Below are 24,293 nucleotides of genomic sequence, written 5' to 3'. Positions count from 1 at the left end.
TTTTCATCCATAATCAGTTATTTTGTTATTATAATTCCTCATAAATAGAATTAATATGGCAACAATTATTTGATTTTTTATTGCGAGATATCAAGTGTTAGATCTTGTTGTCTAACGCATCGTTCAATGCCTATAGGTACCTGGAAAAATCTTTCCATTGCCTGAAATAATGTGACAGCTTGGGGAATTCAGTCGGATATTTTTAATTTCGCCAACCGAAGTCTTGGAATAGGTCAAAGGGATACAGGAGATAACCAGACGATCAAAGGAAAGTATTTGTAATGCTATCATACGCTGCCCATAAGGGTCTGAATTTGTTGCTCATTGGAAGAAATGGTAATTGTTTACTTTATCAACCCGTCCTCGCAGGAGGTGGAGGTTTTTGGAGGTCGTAGAGGAATGTGTCTTTAATTAGATGGTGGTCGGGTAGCAAAGATCATTAGGTGCATCAAGTAGCCCGGTACGTAAGCGCGTTTTTCACCCTTGATGATCTGGTTAGGGCTGGATTGTGTGTAGGCGCTTAAATAGCGTACGTCCTTAAATTATAGTTCGAAGTCGCTCGGTATTTAAGCGCCTAGACACAATCCCACCCTAACCAGGAGATCATCAAGGGTGAAATACGCGCTTGCGCACCGGGCCACTTGGCTACGGGCCGGGCACCTAATCAACGAATTCAGAGTAGGTCTGAATACCTAACCTAACCTAACCTAACCTAACCTAACCTAACCTAACCTAACCTAACCAAGTGTGTTTGATGTTGACCCTCCTAGCGGCCACGTGCATTGGGCTGACTCTGAGCATTTCGGTCGCTAGCAACGAGCGCCAATGAAGGCTCGTCGTGATCGTCAAAGGCGAGCGCTCATTGGCGGCAATCGAGGCGGCCGGCGGCAGTAGAAGGTTGTCCGATTTAACTCGACGCGCTTGGCCGCTAGGAGGGTCAAGATCAAACACACTAGGCGTACGTGCATATCATTTACAGGGACCCGTATGCGTGTAAGTGATCAACTGCAGCGCACCAAGTAGGTGGGGCGGGAAAACTCGGGCCGTCCGTGAGCCTTTGCATGTGGTAATCTCATGTACGCGAGACCGCTCTGCGTGTGCGTAAAATCGGGCAATTTTCGTCAGCGCCATCTCCTAGTGGGGCGGCAAAACTCTTGTATATAAGGAAAAGTACGTACGTACATAAGCATACCCCCACCACGCTTCCCGCACCTCTATTCCTATCTACACTCAACGCTCTTACTTCACACAAGAAATGAAATTTGCGTTGATTAAAGGTGGCTTCCAATAAAATATCGAGTTTTCGTTAAAAAAAATTCCGATATCTGATATTTTTTTAAATTATTCTCGAATTGTTCGGTTCAAAATGTCTATTGAGAACAATGAAAGCGTTGACCGAATCTTCAGTCAACGATGAAGGACTAGAAAATTTGAAATTGATTCATCAATAGATTTTATCCTTTATCACAACTGACAATGAGGCGACATGATATTTTTGATCGAAGGAGTAAGTAGCCTACTTTTCAAGTAACAGATGATGTAAAATATCGATTACGAAGATCTAATCCTCTGGTACCCTCTCTGAATTTATTTGACTCTACGAAAAAACTGAGTTCGATAGAAATTTGGTACAGCAACCAAAATCTCTGGTGTACCAAAAGGTACGTACACAAACCTTATTCATAACTGGAATAGTTAGACACTACGCGATATGATTTAGGTTGTCACAAAATATCCCTGGGGAAACGCACGCTTGGTTACAAAGCGATTTCCAATCAACCTACTTTGAGTTGAATGTACGTACGTAGTACGTACGTTTTTCTAAAATATTTGGGTAGTTATTAATGTTGTTATTATCATTTCGGACATTTATATCTCAAGAACTAGATGTTTCCGCAAGTGAGAATTCAACTCAATTTCGTACGTATTGTATGTCAGTAAAATTTTGATCAAATCGGAGAGCGGGGCTATTTGGAAGTCTTACCCATTCTAGTTACATATATTACGAAATCATTCAATATTTAAATAATTGTACTATGCATACATACATGGAGGCCATACGGAACATTGATTTTTGACTGATTTCCAGAATTTAATTAATATATATCTACTTATAAATGCATACCTCTAGGCTCTATATTTGAATACTTGCGGATAATACGTTATTTTCTCGAGGCGCTGCCTGGAGCGCTAAAACAACTTCATTTTGTAGCACTTTTCTGACGTTTCCAGGCGCTAATGGCGCTACCAACAAGAAACAATATCTGACGCCACACGTGTGGAGAACGTCGAAATTTACGTACTAATCCCACTGTAGGTCTGAATTCGTTGATTTCCACGTATTTCCACCTGGCACACACTATCGGTGCTCGCATACTAATATTTACAAGTCGAATAGCTACTGGATGAAATTGCTGAGAGTTCATTAAAATCTTTTGAGGTGGAAAATTGGTACCTGAAATTCGATTTACGAATTTCAATTGATCACATAGTTTCTACCTATACTGTTTTCCAGTTTAGAAAAAAAAAACCGAACAGAAAATAAAACAAAAAAACCTGTGAAGAAGTTTAACATGGTGTTATTTTTTACATCAAAATCCTGACACTACTCCTAATCTTCTGTAATCAGAGTTTGCTGTCAAGTTTCCATCATTAACTGATATACCAACTACCGCACTACCAAGTCCTGAATAGGTGTTTGACGTATGACCAATTTCATGTAGGTACTTCAGTATGCTCTCAGAAAATCCATTCTCATTTTGGACAGTCATTGGGAAAAGCTGAAATTCAGTTATTAATATTCAGTGAAATGCCCATGAATTTGATAGTCAGGGATACTGACCTGATGATGGAGCCTCCGAGCATCGATAGCTTCCTTAATGTCGTAGCCAAGCCACAAATTCAATATCATGGCAATGGAAACACCTGTTGTAATCTTTGTGCCACCAGCACCCCCAATCACTAGTCGCACCTTCTTATTTTTGTCAACCTTTGAAAGTAGAATCTTTTATTTTGCTAAGGTTCTTCAGCCTAGCGTTAAGTAATATTCATTTGAGGATTACTAAATTACTACAATTACCAGAATAGTTGGTATCATAGAACTCAGTGGCCGTTTACCAGGAGCAATGAAATTTGCTGGCGATGCTGGTAAACCAAATGAATTGGTAATGTTCGGTGAACTGAAGTCATCCATTTCATCGTTGAATATGATCCCAGTCGACTTTGAGCGGATCATTGCTCCGAAGCTATTGAATAAGTACAACCTATTAAAAGTACTGGACTTTTAAAAATTAATATTAAAAATTTTACCTCATACATTTACATTTGATTAACCGTTGATGTAACAGATACTGCAGATCCATCGGGTGCTAAAACTGAAATATGAGCAGTCCCAGCTTCCCTGGTGCTTGCTGTGATACCTCCATAAAAGAGAGGATCTGTACTCGTCCGATCATCTCTTATTTTTTCATTGGCAATGCTCTCAGCATACTCTTTAGAAGTAAGATTGGCCACCAAATCAGCTATGAAGCAGAGTAGGAATTGATTGAAAGGCAAGGGGTATTGGGTGTGATATAGAATATAAGAAGAATGCAAGTCCTAGAATAGCTAAGCTGGTTTTGAAAATTAAAAATTCACCAATGTCGACGAAATCTGGGTCTCCGAGTTCCGTACGTTTGGCGTAGGCCCATTTAAAAGTCTCAACGATTCTTTGCCATAACTTTTGATCATTTTCGACCGGAAGCAGACCCTGCAGAACGTTCATTATGAACGTAAGAATTACTCCAGAACCGGGAGGTGGAGCGCTGTACATGGTGTACTCCCCCAATGCCGACTTCGTCGGTTCCTTCCAGATTACACTATAAATGAACCGATATATTCTTAACGATTCCTTACCGGTTGGCATTAACCTGACACAAACCTGTAATTTCGCAGATCATTCATCGACATTATTCCTCCGAAGGCCCTAATTTCCTCAACAAGCTGTTCTCCCATGGTCCCATTGTAAAATACATCTATCCCTTTTTCCGCAATAATCCTCAGAGTATTCGCCAACTTTGGTCTTTTAATTCTGTCCCCCTCCTGTGAATATTAAATCAAAACTAATTCTCCAGTTCTACAAAAAAACTGACAGATAAAGGTAACCGAGAATATTGTCAATCTCCTCACCACCCAGACCGATTTCGTTTCCGGATTTATCAAAATTTCCGCTATTGTTGGTTCCGCTAAAATACGTTCCGATTTACTTTCTAAGTAGGAAGCTAAGTAGCTGGTCACGATGTGGCCTTTTTCGCAAAGGGTGATCGTCGCTTCAAAAAGTTCCGCCCAGGGAAGTTTTCCAAACTTTTGATGGGCCTCCCAGTATCCCAAAAGTTCACCGGGAACCGCGACGGCTAAACCACCGTACATGGAAAGATTCGAGTTTCCACCGTACATATTTGGAGTGGATAAGGCCGGAGCAGTCTCCCTAGCATCGAGATAATACGGTTTCTCAGTTTCCGCGTCCCAAATCGTCATGAAAAAACCACCGCCAAGTCCCATGCTGTGCAGTAATTATTTTCGTCATTAATATGCATGTAAGTAATTTATTCTGAAAAATAATTATGCAAATTAAATCTGGCACCTGTTGAGACAGGCGACTCCTTCGCAGAGCAATGCGGCAATCGCGGCGTCCATTGCTGATCCATTTCGTGCCAAAATATCCGTACCAATTTTCGCGCATTCTTGACCGTTCGTTGCTACAGCAGCCTGAGTGGCAGAAAACAAAATACGAAAAAACCTTATACACACCGATATGTTACTTGTTGGTTCAGAGTGCAGGTTCAATCAGTTGATTTATATACCCGAGAATAAATGCCTAGTTCTGACGAGCTGACGTATTTCCCCGCAGAAGAAGAAGAAGCAGAAGAATTGCTTGTAATCAGAATAGCGGCAATTATCCCTACAATCACAAGAATAACCATAATCGCACCTGCGATTGCGAGTTTCAACTTTTTCCTCGACCTGAAATTAACATGAATGGAGTTTAAATTTTTACGTGTCATACTGCACAAACATAAATGTGTATATACATATATGTATATATAGAAGTCACGTCCTACGAACGCGATAATTATAGAAAAATATACATCTTGAAAATGAGTCAGCATAAAACCCAACAAAGTATTAGACCGGTGTACAGTTTAACGTGTATATTTCGCAATGAACATACTGCGATCATCGGCGGTAATGACTGTACAAAAGCCTTTCTTATCTTATAAATTTATCGTTTTTTATTTTATCTAAATACTCAGACTCCGAAGTATCTGACACTATCAATTAATATTTCGATAAGATACTGGTTTCGTCCGATTCACCAAATTTCGTCGTTCGACAACACGCGTTGACTTGCGGATGTTTTACTTTTGGCGGATCTTTTTCACACTCCGCATTACAGTACTCGATAAGTATACAACAAAATCGACATTTGGGACCTAATCCTATCGCCAATAATTTCACAGTGCACATACGCACTTATAAATATGAGTCATCAAATATAGTCAATTATTTGAATAGCACCACAATTTTTCTCAATTGAAGTTAATCAGCACGCCCTGAAAATGCTGCAGACTACGGTACAGATCATCGTCAAGCAGTTTAATCAAGGTTTATAACCGTACGTATGATCTTTGCCGCCACACGATGCCATGTGGACGTCAAACATTTTGCTATTCCTACGTTCAATGAATTTCCATCTCTGTTAATTATGACATTATATATTATTGTTTTTGTCGTAGTCCTAAGTTTTCTCCGCGTCCAATTTAGAGTAAGCATTGAACGTTTATAGAAAATTGAAAAATTGGGAGACAAATGTTTTCGTTTCTTGTTTGTCTACTTGATCGAGAAAACCAAAAAAAGCTTCGAGGTTTGAGGTATAGCAAAAATTACAATCGCCCAAGAAAATCACGCTAATTATAGTAGTGATCGTGATTTTATTGAACTGGTGAGTGTCGCAACGGAGTCAATAATTATTACTTCAATCGTTTACAACGCTCGAATGACGAGGTAAATAAAAGTAATACCATACGTAATGGATGTTTCCCGGTTACGTCACTATTTGTAATTCATATACATTTATCAAATACGACTGCCGATAAATATATTGATTTTATATATTTCCCTACTCCTATGTCATAAATATAGGGGTTTCCCCGTTGAAACGATCTGCATACAATCTAGCATCTCGAAATCTGTTCGGACTTATAGTGTGCATCATTTGTCGAATTAACTTCGAAAGAAAATCCATCCTAGAATTTCGTAGAGTAAGTATACTCTCGAGACGCCGTGGAAAAGTTTTTAACTTTTTCAGATAGTAAAGGAAGTCTACTTTTAACTAGGTCTAATTCTGTTTTAAGCGAGCCCATGAGTTTGGTAGCTTTGATTACATGTAAAATTTATGAATAACAGGGTGACCCATTTTAATTGAACCATTTTGATTGATCGAAAGGATGAGGTGGTACGGAAAAACTTTTGGCACAAAAGTTGTTAGGTTCGAAGAGGGGGAAAAAACTTGACGCTATCCATTTTTTTTCTAAATGACCTTGTAAAGTTCGAATACAATGGACACAATGAAAGAAAAGGTGAAATACAACTAGTCCAGTCGAATTAGGTTTAATATTAATATGGAAGAACATAGGCTGGCCGATTTTTCCAAATTTTCTGTAGATCAGTAGAAAGCTACTCTAAAAAGTCTAATATTTTTTTCGAACGGGTTTGGCTGCAAAAAACTCTTAAAAAATGAAAAACCCATATTTCGCAATATAACTTTTTTTCTGTAAACTTTTCGAAAAAAGTGTTCGTACAAAAGTTGTTCCTTGTAAAAAAATCAAAATTATGAGCCCAGCTTCAAAATTTTCTAAAAGTTAGTTTACTTGTAAATTCGAGCAAACATGGAAAAAATTTTTTTCGATTTTTTCGAATTACTTGATCAATAATCAATTTGTGGTATTAACCTGAATTTGTTAATTAAAACCGGAGATAACGGTATCTTAGATTTTTGTTGATATTTATTGCTGTAATTGATATTAAGAAACGGAAAAGATATAAAAATTCGTCAAATACGCTAAGGAATAACTATGAATTTTTTCAACATTGTCAAGGTAGTTTAAAATAATGAAAAAAATTATTGAGCAGCGTTGAACGCTTCGAGCCGTGCTCGATCGGTTAAAATGCATGGTGGGGGGTGCCGAGCGACGCAGGCCGACTGATTACTTAACAAATAAATATAAATGTTTTTTTTTAATCTACTTGTTTTTTTTCTCAACTTTTCGAAAATCCACTTGTATCTTCGATCCGACCTATATTAAGCCTTATCCAAAAAAATTCAAATGTATTCCTTCGAAATATTGCTATAAATTATCTGAAAATAATATACAATGTTTTTATAAAAATCAAACTAAACATTATCCCCGTAAATTAGGACTTATTTATTAGGACAAATAAGTCCTAATTTGTATTTACATTTAAGACCTAATAAGCGGCAGTTTTCTTTCGTAATACTCCTCTGTAATCTGCTAGGAGACTTATTGAACGGGGATAATATTTGTTTATTATTTCCTCTTCGAACCTGACAACTTTTGTATCAAAAGTTTTTACGTACCACCTTATCCTTTCGATCAATCAAAATGGTTCAAAGAAAAAAAGGGGTCACCCTGTATATCAGTAAAAATAACGTACACAATCCTTAATCATAAGTGGCGTAGTTAGACACTAGGCGATGCGGGTCGAGCGGGTCGAGTCAGACTACACGTTTTTGGCCCTATGTTCATCCCTCTGGAAAAATTATAAATAATGGTCCTACAGTTCCGGGAGTCGAGACTTATTCCAGGAAATTTCCTCCTATTTGTGAATCTTTTTGATACCTTCATAAATCTCAATCAGTTTTTGAGATATTTGCAAAAAATTAATCGCCCGTTCTTTTTTGAGCTCAATTGTTTATAACTTTTGTAATTTTCGTAAGCGGACCTTGATTTTTTTCAACAATCATCTATGTGTTGTTCCAGATCGAATGACACCTCGTTCATATTTTTCCAAGACTGCTAAAAAATGCTCACCCAAAAAGAAAGTACTCGTCGACTAGGGCTGCTGAAAATTTCGATTGGTACCAACCTATTTCTCCTCGCGTTCTGTCTAACCATTTCAGTTATGACTAATTGTAAAGTTTGTGTACACACATACATATGTGTACTCATACGTCTAGTATTTTTCGACCTATCTATATTCAGACATTACGTATTTTAATATGTTGTTTACTTTTTGTCAATTTTTCTTTTATCTTTCTCTGTAGCGTTCGATTGTACCTAAGTTGTTGGAAGGAAGAAAAGAAAAGAGAAGCACGTCAATCATTGACAAGAATTCTATAGGGCTGAGGCATGACCAAGGCTACTAACAACCCTGTACGAATGCGTCCAACGTTCTGCAACTGGATCCACACCGATTCGGAGTTCGGTAGCGGTGCTGGGACAGCCACTTCAACTAGTCCAGTCATATTAGCAATCCGCTTTGCTTCGGCGGGATATAGGTTGGCCGATTTTTTCACAAGCTCATTCCAGCCCCACGAACATACCCCTAAGTTGTCTTTGAAAACTAGGTCCGGGTTTGGCGGCAAAAAATTGTTCAACATTTGGAAACCCACTTCGAGCCATATATCTTTTGTGAAATGAGTCTTACAACAAAATGCTTCAGATAAAAGTTGCCCGTCTCGTCGCTCTCTGAAAAGTAGGTCTTTGTAACAATTCATGTATTTTCATTGATTTTGTCGCAAAACGAAAAAAACCGCGAGTTCGTTTTTCGTTTTTTGTGAGTTACTCTTCGAATTTTCAACTTAAGGTTGTAAGATTCACCCACATCCTGTATGAAGTTTCCCCCAAGAGTACCCACAAACTCGACTGGGCTAGGTATAATACCTTTGCGGTAAGAACCGTTCTCCGAAAATCCGTAAATTCGACATAACATTAAGGAATACAGGCTCACATGGTGCAAAAAAATCAGAGTCATAGTTCTTCCTGCCCCTTTTCCATATTCGATGAAAAAATGTTTGTTTTTCCTTGAAATAGTACGTATTTCGGGCAAATAGAATTTTCGGTTATGAAATATTCCGACGGATTCTTATCCGTCTTTGTGCGACACGCCTTTTCCGGCCCAAAAAATTAAGATACGTTGATTAGAACGGAAGATAGCGATGTTCAACGTTTTTATGTTCATTGCTCTTGTAATTAATAATTTAATTTGAAAAAAAAAAACAAACTATGTATGCTACAAATCTTGAGGAACAAGCATGAATTTTTTAAAGCACCTAGGGTCATTTTAGTTGTCAGAAATGATTGAATCGAGGTGAGCGCGGCTGTCGTGGTGGGGGAACCTGGGATGAGGGATTTGTCGCTTCTCGGTGCGCTCGAGCCGCTAATTGTTAGTTACAAATTGAACATTTCCCAAAAATTGTCGTACAACGATTATTTTTTTCAAATAAGCTTGTTTTTTCCGTAAAATCCAAATAACCAGCTGGAATTTGATTTTTGCGCCACTTACCGTTTTTATATCTCTGTTTTTCGAAGTAAGTTCACACAATGGCTGTAAATGAACAATAATTCGGCTATTCCTTAATGTTATGGCGAATTTACGGATTTTCGGAGAACGGTTCTTACCGCAAAGGTATTATACCTAGCCCAGTCGAGTTTGTGGGTACTCTTGGGGGAAACTTCATACAGGATGTGGGTGAATCTTACAACCTTAAGTTGAAAATTCGAAGAGTAACTCACAAAAAACGAAAAACGAACTCGCGGTTTTTTTCGTTTTGCGACAAAATCAATGAAAATACATGAATTGTTACAAAGACCTACTTTTCAGAGAGCGACGAGACGGGCAACTTTTATCTGAAGCATTTTGTTGTAAGACTCATTTCACAAAAGATATATGGCTCGAAGTGGGTTTCCAAATGTTGAACAATTTTTTGCCGCCAAACCCGGACCTAGTTTTCAAAGACAACTTAGGGGTATGTTCGTGGGGCTGGAATGAGCTTGTGAAAAAATCGGCCAACCTATATCCCGCCGAAGCAAAGCGGATTGCTAATATGACTGAACTAATAGGGGCATCTGCTGTAACGCTGCTGCTAGGGTTATTCGATCTATATCTACACTCGACGATTCGATATGCGGTTTAGGTTTGATTTGGGTTTAACGCGTTCGGTAAACAGGCGAGTGTTCAGCGTTAACATGGCCGCGCCGTGGAGCTGCATGCTCGGCTCGCATATTCGCTTTCATATTGCCAAACAGCAATAATCTGCGTCGAGATTTTTCCAAACGGACAACAGGATTAGCGTACAGAGGGCCCTGGTCCGTTATTCGGTGCCTTTTCTGTGAACGGTGCGTTTTTCGTGTGATTTTGTTCACGTTCGTGTGCTGCGAGTCAGATAAGTAACAGCTAATTAGCAACCTCGCAGAAATAAATCAATAGCTAATTCAAACTGATTTTGTTTGTTTGCAGCTGACCATGCTGACCCGAGTCTCCGTCAGCAATAGATGCCACACAACTATGGAAAAATAAGCGGTGGTGGGGGTCGCTGGGACAGCCTCAACCTTCATGACCCGCGGTATGATCATAGGAAACCTAGAGAAAACCGAGGGAAAGCAGCGATGCGAAGAAAATCATATAAATTACACAAAATTGTATAAATAAATGAAGGAATAAATACTTCCGAAAAATTAAACATATTAATAAAAAACCAAAATGGCTCGCGCTTTTAAATTGGGGAATCGACAAGCACTCTATTCTTGGAACACCATTTACAAAAAATCAGAGAAATTTTAACTTTTTTTCCTCTCACTCGACGTACCGGTTAGCCGAATCGCACGCAGCTGCTGTGTCCTGGAGAAATCCACGACGGTTTTGTTGACTTTCGACATTTCACACACTTTCAAAAAGCTGCATGTTTGTTGAAATAATTCACGCACGCGATAAAATTCTATGCAAAAGTTTGATAAGTGCACACTTTCACTGAACTACTCTATTACAATTCACTTCAGATGATGAATTAATTATTAAAAATGAATAATTCATAATTGAAGTGCGATTCAGCCGGCGTTATCACATAGTATTTTTGTACAGGTATACGTGGGTTCGCTGGGGTTTTGATCACTAGGTGAAAACACAAGTTAAAGTATTGAAAACTGTCGAATTAAAAACTACAAACCTAATCATGTTGGCGAGACTTGAGAGACAAGAAGTTTACTGCCTTCGATGGGTGCCCTTACCCTGGCTTCGAGTAGTTATTCCTCCGACTGAATATGTCACTGGAGGTAATCACTTCTTTTGTGGTGTTCGATGTACGACTAACCGAGTGACTATGTACCTCTGATATGTATTAGTAGAACTGAAACGCCCTCCCCACTCTCAGCACTTCTATAGAAGTAGGTGTTATTGTGTGTTTGTATGTGCCTATTGCTTATTTATAAATGACAAAGAATATCACTTATTTGTACTTGTACAAGGATAATTACGACACATATTTATAACAAATTCTTATGTAAGTAACTATATCTCTATTCATTTACTCGGGCATTAAAATTATTACACCAGACACCTCGATATCTTTCAACAATTTATTATCTGAGATGATGTGGATCATATACATATGTATATGAGATAGTAGTATCACATCACCTTAAATGCTTTACGTGGGCAGCTTGTTTGATATGCGATTCTTTTTAACGGTTTTTCAGGTCTCGTTTCAGCAGTAGACTTTCAAACTTTTTATACATGTGTTCAAGTGGTTCAAGTAGATTCTAATAACCTGTTTTTGAAACTTGAAACTCAGTCCATAGGTAAACACGAGTTGTTGGTTGGGTATGTGAATTTTGAATAGAAAAAGAAAGTAACAAAGCAAATAAAATTCATGGGCTGTAGCTAACAATAAGTTATGTATGGCGTGCCACGTAACGTGTCAGTGTATGGGTATACTAAATTTGTGTTCTACTCGGTCAAGCTATCTAAATATGTTGAAATTGTGACTTGCTACAGAATAAGCATTATCCAGAGATTCAATATCAAACTGTCGGCAATGGGTGATGAGTTTCCAGGTCAAGCACATCCATTAAGATTCAAAATCTAACAAATTTGTACGTGTCTAATGTGGTTGCTGATTGTGAGTTAAGGGGGCGTGCGCAGCTTCTAATTGACTGGAGTTAAAAAAAAAAATTTCTATCGAACTCAGTTTTTTCGTAGAGTCAAATAAATTCAGAGAGGGTACCAGAGGATTAGATCTTCGTAATCGATATTTTACATCATCTGTTACTTGAAAAGTAGGCTACTTACTCCTTCGATCAAAAATATCATGTCGCCTCATTGTCAGTTGTGATAAAGGATAAAATCTATTGATGAATCAATTTCAAATTTTCTAGTCCTTCATCGTTGACTGAAGATTCGGTCAACGCTTTCATTGTTCTCAATAGACATTTTGAACCGAACAATTCGAGAATAATTTAAAAAAATATCAGATATCGGAATTTTTTTTAACGAAAACTCGATATTTTATTGGAAGCCACCTTTAATCAACGCAAATTTCATTTCTTGTGTGAAGTAAGAGCGTTGAGTGTAGATAGGAATAGAGGTGCGGGAAGCGTGGTGGGGGTATGCTTATGTACGTACGTACTTTTCCTTATATACAAGAGTTTTGCCGCCCCACTAGGAGATGGCGCTGACGAAAATTGCCCGATTTTACGCACACGCAGAGCGGTCTCGCGTACATGAGATTACCACATGCAAAGGCTCACGGACGGCCCGAGTTTTCCCGCCCCACCTACTTGGTGCGCTGCAGTTGATCACTTACACGCATACGGGTCCCTGTAAATGATATGCACGTACCAATCGATTCTCGCTGGCGCGCGGCGTTCCACGATTTCAACTCATTGTCAGAATCAGAGCAATCGTGCAACTCACAAGGGGAAGCTGAGAACTCGTCATCACCGATTTGGGCCAAATTCACAGTATATGTTGGGCTCGACTAGAACTAAAAGTGAGCCAAGTAAAAAGACAAGATGGCCAAGCCTTTTTCAGATATTATTGTTTAAACATTAAGCTATCTACACTCATTCTAGTCAGGACGGTATTCATAGTCCGGTCTTAAGACCGAGCTCAATGAAGACGGTCTTATTCGTCAAGACGGTCTCAAGACGGCCAAGGATTCATAGTCCGCGAATAAGACGGTCTTCACGAAGGTGGCGCTGCTTAGGACCGCCTTATTGCATGAAACGCCGTCTTCTGGAAACACGGTCTTAAGCACGGTCTTATTCGGGGAATCGGCAATGTTCCGAAACTTGCGTTTCGACTGACCAATGATAGCCCTGGACGCGCCGGCAGGTAGCTGACGTCCGCCGTTTAAATACTGGTGGTATACGTCACTACTGTCACAGTTTGAATTCATCGAGCGTTTGACACTTGTGTAATTTCTAAATTTTTGTGGTATATTCTTTAAAATTGAACAAATAATATAATGGCTGCAAGAGGCAAACATTATACTCCCCTCGACAAACAAATATTTTTAGAAATATTAAAAGAATACAAGGACATTGTCGAAAATAAAAAGAGTGATGGTGCTACACTCAAAGAAAAAGAAACAGCGTGGACTGCAATTGCTGCCAGATTTAATGGTGTATTGCAAATTAGTGAGAAGGTGAGTTAATAATTTCATTTATTTTAATGTCATTTATTTTCAAGTTCAATCATTGTATCTCGTGTCATAATATTTTTCAATTTTCAACAATTAGCAAAACGTACAGAATTTCACAATATCTTTGATTTTTCTTATTTCAGAGGACTGTCGCACAATTAAGAAAGCTGTGGACTAATTTAAAAGAAACACAGAGAGACGCGTTGACGAAAGAGAGGCAATCTCGAATGGCTACAGGTGGTGGTCCTGAAGAGGCAGTTGCAGAGGTTGATCCCGACGTTGCAGCAATTGCCCCACACTTGATGGTGAATGCTCCCTCGTTGTTTAGTTCCAACAGAAGTCGGGCGGAACAAAGAGCTGTAGATGATACAGGTGATTACTATTTCCATTTTAAATATTATTCAGTTATGTTGTAATCGATGACAAATTTTTACACCACAAAACTTACTGTATGATAATCGTTTTAATTACATTTTTGTGTTGCAGGTATCTCAATTGAACAGGAGGAGGAAGACGAGGAATCGCCGTTACGGTATGAAGAGATTCGCCATTTAATCGATGATGTTGGTGACGAATCACTAGTAGATGCTACTCCAAGCTCTTCGTCAGGTATAAATCTTGCACATTCTCAGTAAGCTTTCGATGATTTATGTCTGTTTTTATGAAAAAAAAAAACAAACTATATTCAACGTTTCAATATTTACAGCAACTCCGCTACCTCTTCGCAAAAAGATTTGTGTAGAGCAGAAGCGAAAGAACTCCGAATCATCGGGAGCTGGTTGCTCAACGTCCGCCCACTCAAGATCTTCGGATGTATCAACGAAAGAAACGCTTACGGATGTTGCGCGCGTTGAGCTGGAAATAGCAAATATCAAAAAACAGCATGAGCAGAAGATGTGTAAATTGAAGGAGACGCAGCTGGATATTGTGCATCGTTTGCAGACTGAGCATATGCTTGAGCTCCAATCTTTGGAGATTAGAAAAGCAACAGCGGAAGTCGAGTTAGCTGAGCTAAAACTTCGATTAGCGATGAATGACGAATAAATTGTAGATTTTTTAGACGAGGTGATCCTATAAGACTGATGTTTCAGCTTACAGTATTATCATTAGCATTATAATAAGACTGGCGCTGTGCAATTATACGTACTATTAGTATTTCGTATTTCGTATGAGTATTATTAGTAGTTTAGTTATGATATCTATACTATTGTCATTAGCATAATAATAAGACTGGCCCTGTGCAATTAAACCATTGTTTAAGATTTACGAAGTTGTTGATCAATCATAAATATAAAAAAAAGTAAAAAAGCAGGTATCACTCTTCAATAATTGATTCCCTTTTATGATGTAATATTCATAAATGAGTAACAGATGAAAGCAGTACACGCCTGTCTGATGCGACCGTTGTTTACAATATTAGGAAATGGGAGAGTTTCTATTTTTGCGGATAGGGATTAATCGGCAGGTACATATTTTTCAAGAAGAATACCGCTTTCCGCGAATCGGTGAAGAACACCTGTTACATTTGTTAGGGTTTTGCAATGTATAATTCTTGGCTATGATAGACAATAAACAATTATAGGAAATGGGAGAGTTTCCATTTTTGCGGATAGGGATTAATCGGCAGGTACATATTTCTCCAGTAGGATACCTCTTTCCGCGAATCGGTGAAGAACACGTGTTACATTTGTTAGGGTTTTGCAATGTGTAATCGTTGGCTATGATAGACAAGACTTGAAGAGTAAATAAGGGGAATGCGCAGGTTATTTCGTACATTTCCAAGCAACAACAAGAATATCTATGAATATTAACAGTTTTATTTTCGAAGGTCATTTAAAATTAATGTATGTACAATTTAAACTCAATGTATTTCATTTTAAACGAACGGTCGTATCGTAAAATAAATATGTACGGAATATGAATGATATAAACGCAACTTAGTGAAATAATCGTTCGATAAGAGCTCCGCGTACAGCAATACCCTCTCCAGGTTGCCAATGTGGTGGCTGAGGTGGCAGATCAGGTTCTTCTTCCACTTCGATCTCGTCATCTTGAGGAAGAGCGTTATCCAATGTTATAGCTAAATTGTGCAATACAGCACATGCTACAACTATTGTAGTAGAGCAAAGCAACTTGGTTCCTAAACCTCTAGACAGACAAGGGAATCTTCTCTTCCAGACTCCAAATGCTCGTTCGATAGTTATCCTTGTTCGGCTTTGCACGTTGTTATACCTGTCGGGATAAGAATGACGTTAAATCGGGTTAGTGTATCAAGTTTGTTAATTCAACTCTTTCTCATTGAACAATCCAGTGTTCGAATGATGTTTAATCTACCTTTCCTGTGCATTTGTAATTGGATTTGCTATCGGAGTCAGGATAAATGGCAAACACGGATAGCCAGCATCTCCGACAAGGGTTCCTCCAGTTAATTGTCTTTCATGATACCGCATAAAAATTCTCGAAGTTTGGAATATTCTGCTGTCATGATTGCTTCCAGGCCATTCCGGTACTATGTCCAAGAATTCCATGTTTGGCCCGACGACCGCCTGCAGACACATTGATATAAAAAAAATTACTTGTCAAGAGATCAAATTAATTTCTATTCCAAATACAGATATCAATGACTAAGGTATTCGTTTGAGAGAACTACTGACATACCTGAACATTTAGTGAAAAATATCCCTTACGATTCCTGTAAATCTCCTGCAACTCTGCAAATTTTGTGTGTACCAATCTTACATGGGTGCAGTCGATAGCTCCATCGATGTCAGGTAATCCAATACCCTCCCTGCCAGCACCAAGGTCCCTGAATGAGTTTCTGTTTGCTATCATGGCTTCTTCTGTGGCAGGCATTTTGATAACGTCATAAATAAGAGACCCAATTGCTACCGAAATCCTGAATATAATTCTTGACACTGTAGATTGTGATATCTTGAACAGATCACCAGTCGTGCGCTGTAAAACTCAAATTGTAGTAACAAATATGCATGATTGCAAGATATGAATATATTTTATATCCTTAGTGATGATACTTACGTGAAAGCTAGCGGTTGCATAGAATCGTAGACAAACTAATAATTGCATGACAGGTGGAATTGGTAAGCCACGATTATTAACTTTGACTAATGCAGCTTCAATTCTTGGTAAAATGCCGTACATAACACAATCTTTTGAAAATCTGAATCGACATTTGAATTCCACCTCAGAATAAAACTCAAATGGGTTCTCGCCATCTCTCAGGTATCGTTTTGGAGCTCGCGGTACTCTGACTCCTTCTTCATCATTGTCATCCAACTCATTATACTCATGTTTGTCCAGCCTCGCCATAATTGCCATTATTCGATCATGAAGATCCATTCGATCTTCCAACGCGTTCATGCGATCGTACAGGTCTATTATATTTTCCATTGCAATAAAATTTCACTTAGCACAAGAGGTTGCATCTTCACGACTATTTTTAAGCGACTGCTCTAACCTCCACCTCGAACCCCGGTTTATAAACGCGTACCGCGGTAAGTCAGGGGATAATGTCTTTACCTGAGTTTTATGCCGTTCGACGAAAACACAACCCATCGTTGGGTTCTATTCTATACCCATCATTTTTAAAATGTCCGCGGTAAACATTTACATATAATGTACGTGCACGTATATCTCTTGTTAAGGGTGTATTGGTTTGAGCATTTGCTTAAGAGCAACTCGGACTCGACTTGATGAAGACCGTCCTATTTGAGCCAACAAGACCGCGTTAATTGACTCTGCATCCAGCGTGCCCAAGACGTTGCTCAGACCGTGCTTAGACCGGACTATGCATCTAGTAAGGCGTGCTTCGATGAGCGTCGACTTGATCAAGACCGTCCTCAAAACGTGGTCTGTGCGTGGTCTTAAGACACGTCTATGAATCGAAGCGCCATCTTAAGACCGCAAATAAGACCGTCTTCATTGAGCTCGGCCTTAAGACCTGACCACTGAAAACCGCCCTCAATGCTACACTGAACGGTAAAAGATAGCATATATACTGGCATACGTATCGTTAAAGATAAACCTTATCTAGGGTAATTACGTGATCCGTGAATTTGCGTGGTATGTTGAGTCTTCGTCGAGGGCGCCACCTCCTTATGTATTCATATTTCCATTCATCGGTAATAAATCCTGAAGACATATCCGGAACATTTTGTGGTTTGATTGAATTATAATATTATATTTGGATGTGCGCTTCTATAGTATATTATACAAATGTATACGTGACTAAATAAATACATAAAAATTTTATGATATGACACAACACAGCACATGGGGTGTAATGGATTCGTAATATTATCCCGTTTTGCCACATATGATGATTAACGACAGCAGTATCGTAAGATTGGAAGACTGTCAGGAATTTGATTTTTGTTCGGCTTTGGCTTTGAGTTTAAAATTATAATAAATATACAGTGTAGAGAGCTGAACGTGTAAATCTGCTGAATTTGTTGTTACTATATATGCTGTATGTTTGCATATTTAATGTTCTTTTACCATACTTAGAAATATTGTGATCGCTATTACAATAACTGTGAAATTGCTGGCTAATCGTAAGATACAAATTACACACTATATATGTACTTCGCTTGCCACATCAAACGTCAATCTTAATTTCAAAGTTTTAATGAAACGACGTAATAAATAAATCTTAAATAATATTACGATGAATGATAAAATGTGTACCGAAAAATGGTTTTGAATAAAATTCGTTAATGAATATACCATTTCAGCAGCTTTTCATCTATCCCGCGAATATTTATAATTCGTCTTTAAAATTATCAATATTATGAAGGTGCTCTCCATAGTCTGTTGCTTCACTGCCAACAAAAACATCGTAGTGTTCCAATATCTCATTGAAAGATAATTTATCGTCATGGTCATCATCTGTAGCTGCGAAAAGGTGGTCGCACTCCTGGTTGGCTATATCCCTGCAATGGCAGAGAAAAAATTACGGTCAATATAAACATCTCACACAAAATGACCAATAAAATGCGACTGATTCTTACTCGTTACTCGGCACAAGCCATGATAATATTTCCTCCGAATCAAGTCTTCCATCTTGATTCTTATCGTGGTCATGATCGAATTTATCCTTTTCAACCAGTAACCACTCCTTGTCTTCCCCCCTTGCCCTGTCTCCGAGGAATTCTTTGAAGCTAATGAACCCATCTTTATCAGTGTCTTTGTCGTCCAGTGCCTGTTTTAGGAGCAGTGGAAACATTCTTGGAGTTTCTTCCGGATGGGTATATGCCTTGAATTCGTCTGCATTCAAATATCCATCTCCATCTAAGTCCGCAGCATTAAAAGTCGCTTTGTCTTCCGTAATTAGCTTGTCTTCCTGTGCGAGATCTTCTGGATCTGAGCCATAAGTGTCTTGCAGAATTTCTTCCCAGGCCACTCTGCCATCTTCGTTTGTATCTGCGTCATCTAAACGGTCTTCAGATTCCTCCGCGGATAGCATACTATTTAAAAAATTGGGGTAATTGTGAATACAAGAATTTTCAGTTCGAGATTATGCGTAGGTCGGTTTACCTGAAAGAACGCAGGATCCAAGATTTGAGTTCATTTCGTTCAATATATTGATCATGGTTCAGGTCCATTTTGGTCAGTAATATCGCCAAGCGTTCCTTAGCTGCATCTGGAGGTAGCTTGTCAAATTCTTCGGCCTTTTTCACGCTCCCTGAGAGAATAAGTGGAAGGAGTTCAAACAAAAAAATCTTCTGATAAGCCAGGTCTTTTTTAGCTTCAATTACCGCTCACCTAAAATGGATTCATGGTCAAATTCCTGGTGATGATCACCATTGGCAAAGTGTCCGGCGGCTCTAGGACTGAAGGCACCATCCTCAGTTCTTTCATGGCTAGAGGCCTCTTTGTTATGATGATGGGTATGAATATGAGCTGAAGCTGCTTCAGGGGTTGGAATATCAAGGAATATCCAAATTCTAATGATCAGCAAAAAGCTAGACTTCAACAGCCCCATTTTGCGGAATGGAGTTAGAAATCCAAAATTCCTGATATTAACCTTTAAATACTAAATCTGTTGAATGATAATCCTGGAGTGGATAGACTAGTCAAAACGGGATAATGATCGATCCGGCACTCGAAATTCGAGCGTCGAGCCTACTCATATAATCAGTGGTCGATGCCTGGTCTACACACGCACTTTAAGACCCTATCTTCAAGTGAGGCGGAGTTGAAGCGAGCCTGTAGCCGAGTCCGAGCGCACTTTAAGTGCACCAATCCTGAAGATTTTGAGAAACCCACTCTAAGATAGCAAGTGCTGCCAACCAATGTTCGATATAACAATCTACGTGATTAATTGACATCAGGTTTGCCAACTTCGTTCGCTTGAACATGACTTGAATCAGCGTATAGCCGAGTACGCACTTTAATATTTTAATATTGTTGGACTTTAAGACCCTGTCTTGAAGATCCCTACTTTAACGTCGCGTGTAGACCAGGCACGAGCCTTTTGGAGAAGATTTCGGATTCAATACTAGAAAAGGCGATATCTCGACTTTAAATCAAACGTAGGTTCAATTGTTAAAGCAACACCTATTTCGCTGGAATATTTGTAAGAGTGTACAGAGCTACAATTGTTGAGCATTGACCAAAGATTATGGAAGTATCCTGGTTACGAGGAATCTTTTTACTATTTTGTTTCGTAAATTCTCGTACACCTAAATTTTTAAATAATATTTGAATCTTCCGATAAGCATTCATTTTCCGAATTTTTTTTTTTAATTTTCAATCTTAGCTACGTGAAAAAATGTTTTCTGTGTTATAAATTGCCAATTTTTTTTTGTAGATCGATTGCGAGCAGTTCGAAAGCGACGCAGTGATTGGTTATGAAATTATTGACAAATACGGCTTCAATTTGACAGCTCAACAAGAATTCGCCGCCATCTTGGTATCAACAAGTGTTCGAGACGGTGATCGTAAGCCGTCGATGAGTCAGTAAGCGCTGCGGTCGGCGTCTGTCTGTTTGAACAGGAATTTCGGGGTGGGAAGAAATTTTTCGCGCCTTGTCGGAAGTATTGGAGTTCATCGAATTGCACAGGATTTTTGTTACTCATCTGACAATGAAAAAACATCGTGTGAAAAATTGGTATATGGGAGTGAAAATTTGATACTCCTGCCATAAACGGACAATTCGCGTTTCGACGTTCGAGTTTGGAGTAAGCATAAGAAAACCGTTGAAGAAAAATCAAGAGGAGAGCACGATGACTTCCTACCACTCTGATTGCAGAGATATATATCTGTATAGATACCATGCGAGGTGGAACAATTAAAAAAGTAGAAAAAGAAGCGGGTAAAATACAAGGAGGGGGTAATAATTAGTCATAGTGCAGTGCGCTAACAGCGGCACTGTGCTAGAGTGCCTTTCTCGTCAGCCAAGAAGACGGAACGAACTTTGAATCACAAGCGAATCCCACTTATACAGGATGTTCTACAACTTGTGGATAACAATCACTATACAGTATACAGGGATGTAATTCCTGGCCGTGCCGTGTTTTTCTATAGTATAACTTCTCACATCCATACTATAATGAGTTTCAAGGCTTATCCGGGCAAGCTAAGTATTCATCTTGAATTATCAATTATCCGTTATATTTTATCCCTTTATTTTCGAATCTATTATTATGTATAACAATCCGATATTTTATTAGATATAAAATAATTTTATGTCGTAGCAATAATTATGCGAAACTTTTATTTTCATAAAACGTTTGAATATTTATTTGAAGATCAGAAATTTTTAATTTATTCGAATAGTTCTTTCGAGCGCTTTCAGTTCCAGGAGTTCCAGGACACCGAGTATACGTGTTGCCAGATACCGTGGCGTTTATATTGCTGCAGGTGCAAGGGATCGAGAAGCCCTCCTGTAGAACGTCGAGGAGTAATAGGAGGACGTGGGGAAGGAGCAAGAGGAGGAAAACAGAAGTATGGAACGCGGCAGAGCGAAACGACAACCAGCCACCCGTATCTCCGGTATGAACTACATACACTCCGTTTCTGACGCTGGAGACTTGACTAGCCTGCAGACTCAAGAGTTAGGAGTGCTTTTTTAAAAAATGGGGAATGGAAGCGATCATTGCCAAAGCAGTATTCCCGAAAGTTCCCGTAAAATGGCCCGAGAAGGGTGAGCATGGGATCTTTGTTAATCTTGTGGGAAAAATCTTGGAATCTTGTGAGACAAAACAACTTTTACCTGACCTTTGAGGTTGACTTTCCTAAATGTCACAGTACAAGTAATGAAAACTTAACATGAGAAAATAATTGAAACTATAGTGAAATTGGCTTTTCAGTTCTTCTCCGTGAATTTTTCTGCTGTGACCATATAATTATGTATGTCATTTTGTACACTCGTAGTTTGAATTTACCTTGCGTAATGTTGAGTATCTCAGCGTATCGTTGCGTATCATTCTATGGTCGCAATAATCTAGTTGACTGTGATGAAGACCTACATTTTATCATCACCTTGTACCTGGATTGTTTTTTCACCTCATACAAAGTCATTAATATCGTATCTTTACTGTGGATTGCGAGGGGTGTAAGATGCAATTTCACATTTTTTTATCGTTACGATCCGATTCGCGAGCCCTCCCACCACGTCTTTAGCTATAATTCCATCATCTAAGCGCTCCACTAGCTTCACGGGCATCGTACTCGGAGTCGGTGACCTCCAACTAAGCCGAGACTTAGCCGTGCGTGACCCCGTAGTTGTTCAGTTATAACATGCTGATTCCTACCTTACTGTTTCGATCTTGTAGTCATGGTGAGCTTTGCTCTGGGCAATCTGTGAGGTCTTACCGTACTTTTCAACACTAAAAAAGTCCAAACTTTCTATCCCGCCAGTCGGTAACGCTCGCCACTCTCTTCTACTATGTCGTGTATATTACCTATATCTATATATATGTATATATACAAGGCACGGTGACGCAACGCCGACACGACTTTTGGCTTTGTCTTATTGTTGCGGTGTGTCTTGATTTGTCGCGGTTTTGAATACTGCGGGCAACAGTTATACCCCACAGTCTTCCGTCACCGATCATCATCACTTCACTTGCTTAATATACCGATGGAAACAGTATATTCTGAATATATGTTATAGTATATATGTAGAGCCCTTGTAAATAATTCCGTGAGAACTTTGAGCGAAGGACGTGATTCATCCTATCTTGTACTATTATACCATTGTTTTCTATTTCCAGGGGGTTTACGACGCCGTGCAGTGTATAAAGTCGCGGTTAGGTAATCATCTGACGTGACGGTCAGCTTCTTTATTTCCTTCGTTTTTTTCTTTTTTTTTTACTCGTTTTTTTTTAATCTCATTTCTTGACCAGCTGCCGTTGCCCTCGCTGTTGTTACCATTAATTCAAAAATCGACCGATTTCGTAATATAGAAAACGCGGTCGTTTAATTGTATATCGTTTTCTCACAATGTCAGGGTCGCATATAATTATGAGAAACGTGTAGGAGAATAACCTGGAGGTACAATATAGTTATTCAGTGATGTATCATTCACCTTGAATATTGGTATCTACTAAATTCGTAATAAAGTAGCTTCGCGTTGCACCGTATCACGTGTTCTCCAGCTACGGCGTTCCGTTCGCGTCTCCATGCGAAAAGTCACGCTTCGCTGCTGCTTCTGTTGCTGGTGCTCCTCTCCTAGATATACATATAGGTATGTATAATAACACTGAAACACGAACATAACAAATTTGAGCTTCGCGGGTAAAAATAAACTTCATCATCATCATCATCATATGATCATTATCATTCCATATACCGTTATTACGTACTCCTCATATGATCGTCCTATCAATTTCTGATTGGATCCGGTCTTAGATCTCGTAAAAATGAGAAGGTCGTACGTCATCGAAAAAAATTAGATGGAGTAAGATTCCGCGAAAATTCATTCGCACATCAGTAGATCTATATTACATACACCGTATAAATATCCCGCCACTTCTTCAACAATGCTGTACCTACTGTACAGTGTATATACAAGTTAATAGCGTGCGGCTTTGCGCTGCCTGTTTATTCTTGCTGCGCGAACCTGAAATACTTCCAGGTGTTCATCACTACCATCATCATCGTCATCATAATCATCATCATCATCATCATCATACGCGTTATTTCTACGGACGCTACGGATGCTTCGCTAGTCCGTCTCTACCTTTGGTTTGATCCTGCCTACCTGTTGGCTGATTCCTGCCTCTGTGAGTCACGGCTGAGGGGTTCGAGACTCTGCACAGTGTCGATTCTCCTCTCTTTTTCTCTCTCTGTCTTATTCTTTTTTTTGTTTTCGTTATTTTTATTATTATCTCCTTTCCTCCCTCTCTCTTTCTCTCCTCTTCACCGATCGCAGGTTGGTTTGAGTTAACCTGGGCCGGCTTGTTCCATGCAGCTTTAGTAGGCTCACGTCACTGCCAGCAACCGGTTCGGTTTCGTTCGGTTCTTGTTCATTGTCAGTTTGTTTGGTTTACATGGTACATTAATATACGTATAAAATATATAATATGTATCAGCCACGATTAGTGATCTTTTTAGACTGCTAGCCGAAACT

At 39.0% G+C, this 24,293-nt stretch overlaps 4 protein-coding genes and 1 long non-coding RNA gene across 9 annotated transcripts; 2 read left to right on the top strand and 3 right to left on the bottom strand.

Moving 5' to 3' along the window:
• Window positions 1-1,993: 1,993 nt before the first annotated feature.
• LOC105683107 (scoloptoxin SSD14-like) lies at window positions 1,994-11,361 on the bottom strand. Of its 2 annotated transcripts, none has more exons than XM_012395464.4 (10): window positions 11,225-11,361; window positions 4,842-5,001; window positions 4,622-4,746; window positions 4,168-4,540; window positions 3,920-4,080; window positions 3,637-3,857; window positions 3,323-3,521; window positions 3,080-3,245; window positions 2,843-2,989; window positions 1,994-2,780 (listed from the first exon to the last, which is right to left on the bottom strand). In XM_012395464.4, the coding sequence occupies exons 1-10, from the start codon at window positions 11,230-11,232 to the stop codon at window positions 2,592-2,594; spliced, it is 1,749 nt and encodes a 582-aa protein (XP_012250887.2). In that variant the 5' UTR covers window positions 11,233-11,361; the 3' UTR covers window positions 1,994-2,591. The 2 variants fall into 2 exon arrangements, with proteins under 2 accessions (XP_012250887.2, XP_012250890.2); XM_012395467.3 differs by lacking the exon at window positions 11,225-11,361 and adding an exon at window positions 10,868-11,027.
• Window positions 9,360-10,762, top strand: LOC125499952. Its single transcript, XR_007277066.1, has 2 exons — window positions 9,360-10,397; window positions 10,519-10,762. It is a non-coding gene; the product is annotated as an uncharacterized LOC125499952 (long non-coding RNA).
• Window positions 11,362-12,879: 1,518 nt separating the features above from the next.
• Window positions 12,880-15,364, top strand: LOC105683050. Of its 3 annotated transcripts, none has more exons than XM_048650485.1 (5): window positions 12,880-13,045; window positions 13,575-13,702; window positions 13,843-14,071; window positions 14,186-14,308; window positions 14,406-15,364. In XM_048650485.1, the coding sequence occupies exons 1-5, from the start codon at window positions 12,880-12,882 to the stop codon at window positions 14,741-14,743; spliced, it is 984 nt and encodes a 327-aa protein (XP_048506442.1). In that variant the 3' UTR covers window positions 14,744-15,364. The 3 variants fall into 3 exon arrangements, with proteins under 3 accessions (XP_048506442.1, XP_048506444.1, XP_048506443.1); XM_048650487.1 differs by having other exon boundaries at window positions 14,186-14,330; window positions 14,406-14,688; XM_048650486.1 differs by having other exon boundaries at window positions 12,912-13,045; window positions 13,128-13,702.
• A 132-nt stretch (window positions 15,365-15,496) lies between these two features.
• LOC105683044 (putative nuclease HARBI1) lies at window positions 15,497-17,721 on the bottom strand. 2 transcript variants are annotated; one of them, XM_012395338.3, is made up of 4 exons: window positions 16,736-17,721; window positions 16,358-16,630; window positions 16,034-16,245; window positions 15,497-15,931 (listed from the first exon to the last, which is right to left on the bottom strand). In XM_012395338.3, the coding sequence occupies exons 1-4, from the start codon at window positions 17,105-17,107 to the stop codon at window positions 15,637-15,639; spliced, it is 1,152 nt and encodes a 383-aa protein (XP_012250761.2). In that variant the 5' UTR covers window positions 17,108-17,721; the 3' UTR covers window positions 15,497-15,636. The 2 variants fall into 2 exon arrangements, with proteins under 2 accessions (XP_012250761.2, XP_012250760.2); XM_012395337.3 differs by having other exon boundaries at window positions 16,358-16,654; window positions 16,736-17,718.
• A 155-nt stretch (window positions 17,722-17,876) lies between these two features.
• LOC105683037 (reticulocalbin-2) lies at window positions 17,877-19,984 on the bottom strand. The gene is made up of 4 exons (XM_048650484.1): window positions 19,481-19,984; window positions 19,253-19,400; window positions 18,727-19,182; window positions 17,877-18,648 (listed from the first exon to the last, which is right to left on the bottom strand). Exons 1-4 carry the CDS (start codon window positions 19,698-19,700, stop codon window positions 18,477-18,479), a joined length of 996 nt encoding a protein of 331 aa, XP_048506441.1. The 5' UTR covers window positions 19,701-19,984; the 3' UTR covers window positions 17,877-18,476.
• Between the last annotated feature and the right edge of the window lie 4,309 nt (window positions 19,985-24,293).

This window comes from Athalia rosae, chromosome 2, assembly GCF_917208135.1.
Source record: "Athalia rosae chromosome 2, iyAthRosa1.1, whole genome shotgun sequence".
NCBI classification, from domain to species: domain Eukaryota; kingdom Metazoa; phylum Arthropoda; class Insecta; order Hymenoptera; family Athaliidae; genus Athalia; species Athalia rosae.
The sequence above is the reverse complement of the archived record's forward strand: the minus strand, read 5'-3'. Positions and strand labels throughout refer to the sequence as shown.